This window comes from Pipra filicauda, unplaced genomic scaffold (genome assembly GCF_003945595.2).
Source record: "Pipra filicauda isolate LSUMZ 115617 unplaced genomic scaffold, ASM394559v2 scaffold167_size3244652_pilon, whole genome shotgun sequence".
Lineage (NCBI taxonomy): Eukaryota > Metazoa > Chordata > Aves > Passeriformes > Pipridae > Pipra > Pipra filicauda.
Genome location: NW_024104184.1, coordinates 939,869 through 942,751, shown reverse-complemented (window position 1 = coordinate 942,751; position 2,883 = coordinate 939,869). Strand labels below are relative to the sequence as shown.

The following is a 2,883-nucleotide window of genomic DNA, read 5'->3' as shown; positions in this document are numbered from 1 at the left end:
CTTTACGGTTGATTCCTTTGTGCGAAATTAGCCGGGTTTTGCTGTAGAGGCCGTGCGACTGGGTCGGGGTTGTTTTGGGCTGCCAGAACACAATACCGGTTTCCTTTCGGCGAGCGGACAGGAAACAAATTACGCGAATTGTGCAGGCGCTGCCCCGGAGCCGCCGAGCCGCCCGAGTCCTTCCCGCGGCCGCCCGACCAATTTCCGACCCGGGGCCGCCCGAGGGCACCGGCTCCGGCTGTGCCCGCCTTCGCCCGCGTCAGTCCCGCACCGGGCGCCCCCCCCGCGACGGCGCTTCAGCTTCCCCGCCCCGGGGAGGCTCGGGGTCGCCGGGGGTGACGCGCTGCCCGCCGGGGCTGCCGCGGGGACCGCGCTCTCCCCGCTGCCGCCGTCCCCTCCTCCCCCCGTGCCGCTGGCGAGGCCGCGGCCGGGGCCGGGGGCGGAGGCGGCGCCTGCTCTGCAGGGCAGGCGGAAGGAAAGGGCGGACGCAGCCGGGGGCGAACCGGAGCGCTGCAGGGCCGAGCGCCGGGGGACCAGAGGTGCGGCTGGAGCCAAGCGCCGGGAGACCCGCCGCGAACGCGGGGCAGGGCGGAGCTCCGGGGCACTCAAGCTGCTGCCGCTACCGGCGCTGGTGCGGCCGCGCCCCGAGCTATAGCGGTGCGGCCGCGGCGGCCGTGCGGGGCAGCCGGGCCGCTGCCGGTGCCGCCCCGCGCGGCGCAGCCAATGGTGGTCGGCGGGGCGGGCTGCGCCGCGCAGGGCCGCGTTGTGCAACGCGCCGCGCTTTGAAGGCACCATCGCCCCTGGGAGGCAGCGCTCACTCGGCATCTGTCACGGCAGGGCGGCCGGCGGCGGGCCGGGCCCAGCGCCCCAATGAAGACCCGGCGGGACCGGCCTTCGCGTTGGGCATGATCCGCCCGCGGTAGGAGCGGCGCGTAGCGGTGCCCCGGCGGGCAGGATGGCCCACATGCTGCATGCGGCGGCCCGGCGGGTTCAGTGGAGCAGGACGGGCGCCGCGAAGAGGGCGGCGTGCCTGCTGGCCGCGGCGTACGGGCTCAAGATCCTCTACCCCATCATCCGCGGGCGCGTGAAGCGGGCGGGCGGCAGAGGCGGCTCCCAGGATGAGGGGGGCCAGGCGGCGCCGCACCGCGCCAGCGGCCGGGGCAGAGCCTCCCCGGCCGTGGACGCGGAATTCTTCAGGCAGCTGCTGGAACTCCGCAAGCTGTTCTTCCCGAAGCTGGTGAGTGCCGAGCTGGGCTTGCTTTGCCTCCACTCGTTTGCTCTGGTGTCCAGGACTTTCCTCTCTATCTATGTGGCCGCCCTCGATGGGAAAATTGTGAAGAGCATCGTGGAAAAACAGCCCAGGAGCTTTATCTTCAAGTTAATCAAATGGCTGATGATTGCGATCCCAGCCACTTTCGTGAACAGCACCATACGGTACCTGGAGTGCAAGCTGGCCCTCGCCTTCCGCACGCGCCTGGTGGATCACGCCTATGAGACCTACTTTGCCAACCAGACTTACTACAAAGTGATCAGCATGGACGGGCGGCTGGCCAACCCCGACCAGTCTCTCACCGAGGACATCATGATGTTCTCACAGTCTGTGGCACACCTCTACTCCAACCTCACCAAGCCCATCCTGGATGTTGTGCTCACCTCCTACACCCTCATCCGCACAGCGCGGTCCCGGGGGGCCAACCCCATTGGGCCCACGGTCCTGGCCGGGCTCGTCGTCTACGCTACGGCCCGTGTGCTCAAAGCCTGCTCGCCCAAGTTTGGCAAGCTGGTGGCCGAGGAGGCTCACAGGAAGGGCTACCTGCGCTTCATACATTCACGCATCATTGCCAACGTGGAAGAGATCGCTTTTTACCGAGGGCACAAGGTAAGTAGGAGAGAAATTGGAGGGTGTTGTGGTCACTTTCACAGTGCCGGAGCAGACCCACGCTTTCCCTGCTGCCCTCCCGGAGCACTTTGGGTCCCTCTGACATTTAAACCTGTTTACAGCTTAGCACTTCCCATTTCTTAGGAAAATGCCATCACATAAGCAGTATCTGGGGGGAGCAGATCACAAGTTCCCTTGAGCTCTGACAATATTCCGGTTTTGCAGCTGGATCTTATGCTTTTCTAGAAAATTTATCTCCGTTATTGTTTTTCCCCCACCCAGTCCATTCTGATTAACTTTCCCCGGCTTTTTTTTTTTTCCCATCCATTTGTATGAACTGCCAGATTTAATACTGCAGAAATAGCAAACAGGGTACACCAGAAAGTCTAGGGGAAAACTCTGTGATAGCTCAGAGCGCACTACAACCTCTGACACTCTTTTACATAGCTAAGCAAAGATGTAGTCATCAGAGTCTTAAAATAGCTTAAGTACAGTACTTCTGCAATCATAGTTACATAAACTAGTAGCTTGTTTTAAAGCCACCTGATTAAGAAACTCTTCATATTTTTATTAGAAGTGGATTTTGGCTGTAATACCTTTCAAACACAATTGGAAAAAAAACTTGTTTCATGTAAGGTGAAAATGAAAGCTGGAAACCAGCCTGAAGTATTACTCTCTGAGTCCAAGCAATGATTATATAAGGTAAATGGTTTATTTTTGTAGACACAGTTATTCTCAAAAGCTGCCTATCGTAATGTTTTAAGTGTAGCTAAATTAAACATTTTCTCAATTCCCACATATCCGGGCTTGAGCTGAATACATACTGTATTGACTTGCCACTCTCTGACTTGTTAAACCTCTTGGGATAGTTCTCTCTTCTCCCAGACTTCTTGCAAAAACAAGCAGCTTTGCATTTCAGGGATCAGCTCTGCAACTTTAAGTCACTGGAGATAATTGATCCCCAAACGCTGCCCAATATGAGTTTCAGTTGCTGTGAAACTCTA

General features: G+C 59.1%; 1 protein-coding gene across 1 annotated transcript in view; it reads left to right on the top strand.

The window, feature by feature from the left end:
- The first annotated feature begins 683 nt into the window (after positions 1-683).
- The window catches only part of ABCD2 (ATP binding cassette subfamily D member 2), a 45,280-nt gene continuing 43,080 nt past the window's right edge, over positions 684-2,883 (top strand). The window contains exon 1 of the mRNA XM_027731993.2: positions 684-1,879. Coding sequence (XP_027587794.1) covers positions 956-1,879 — 924 coding nt within the window. The 5' untranslated portion in view covers positions 684-955. The remainder of the gene's footprint in view (positions 1,880-2,883) is intronic.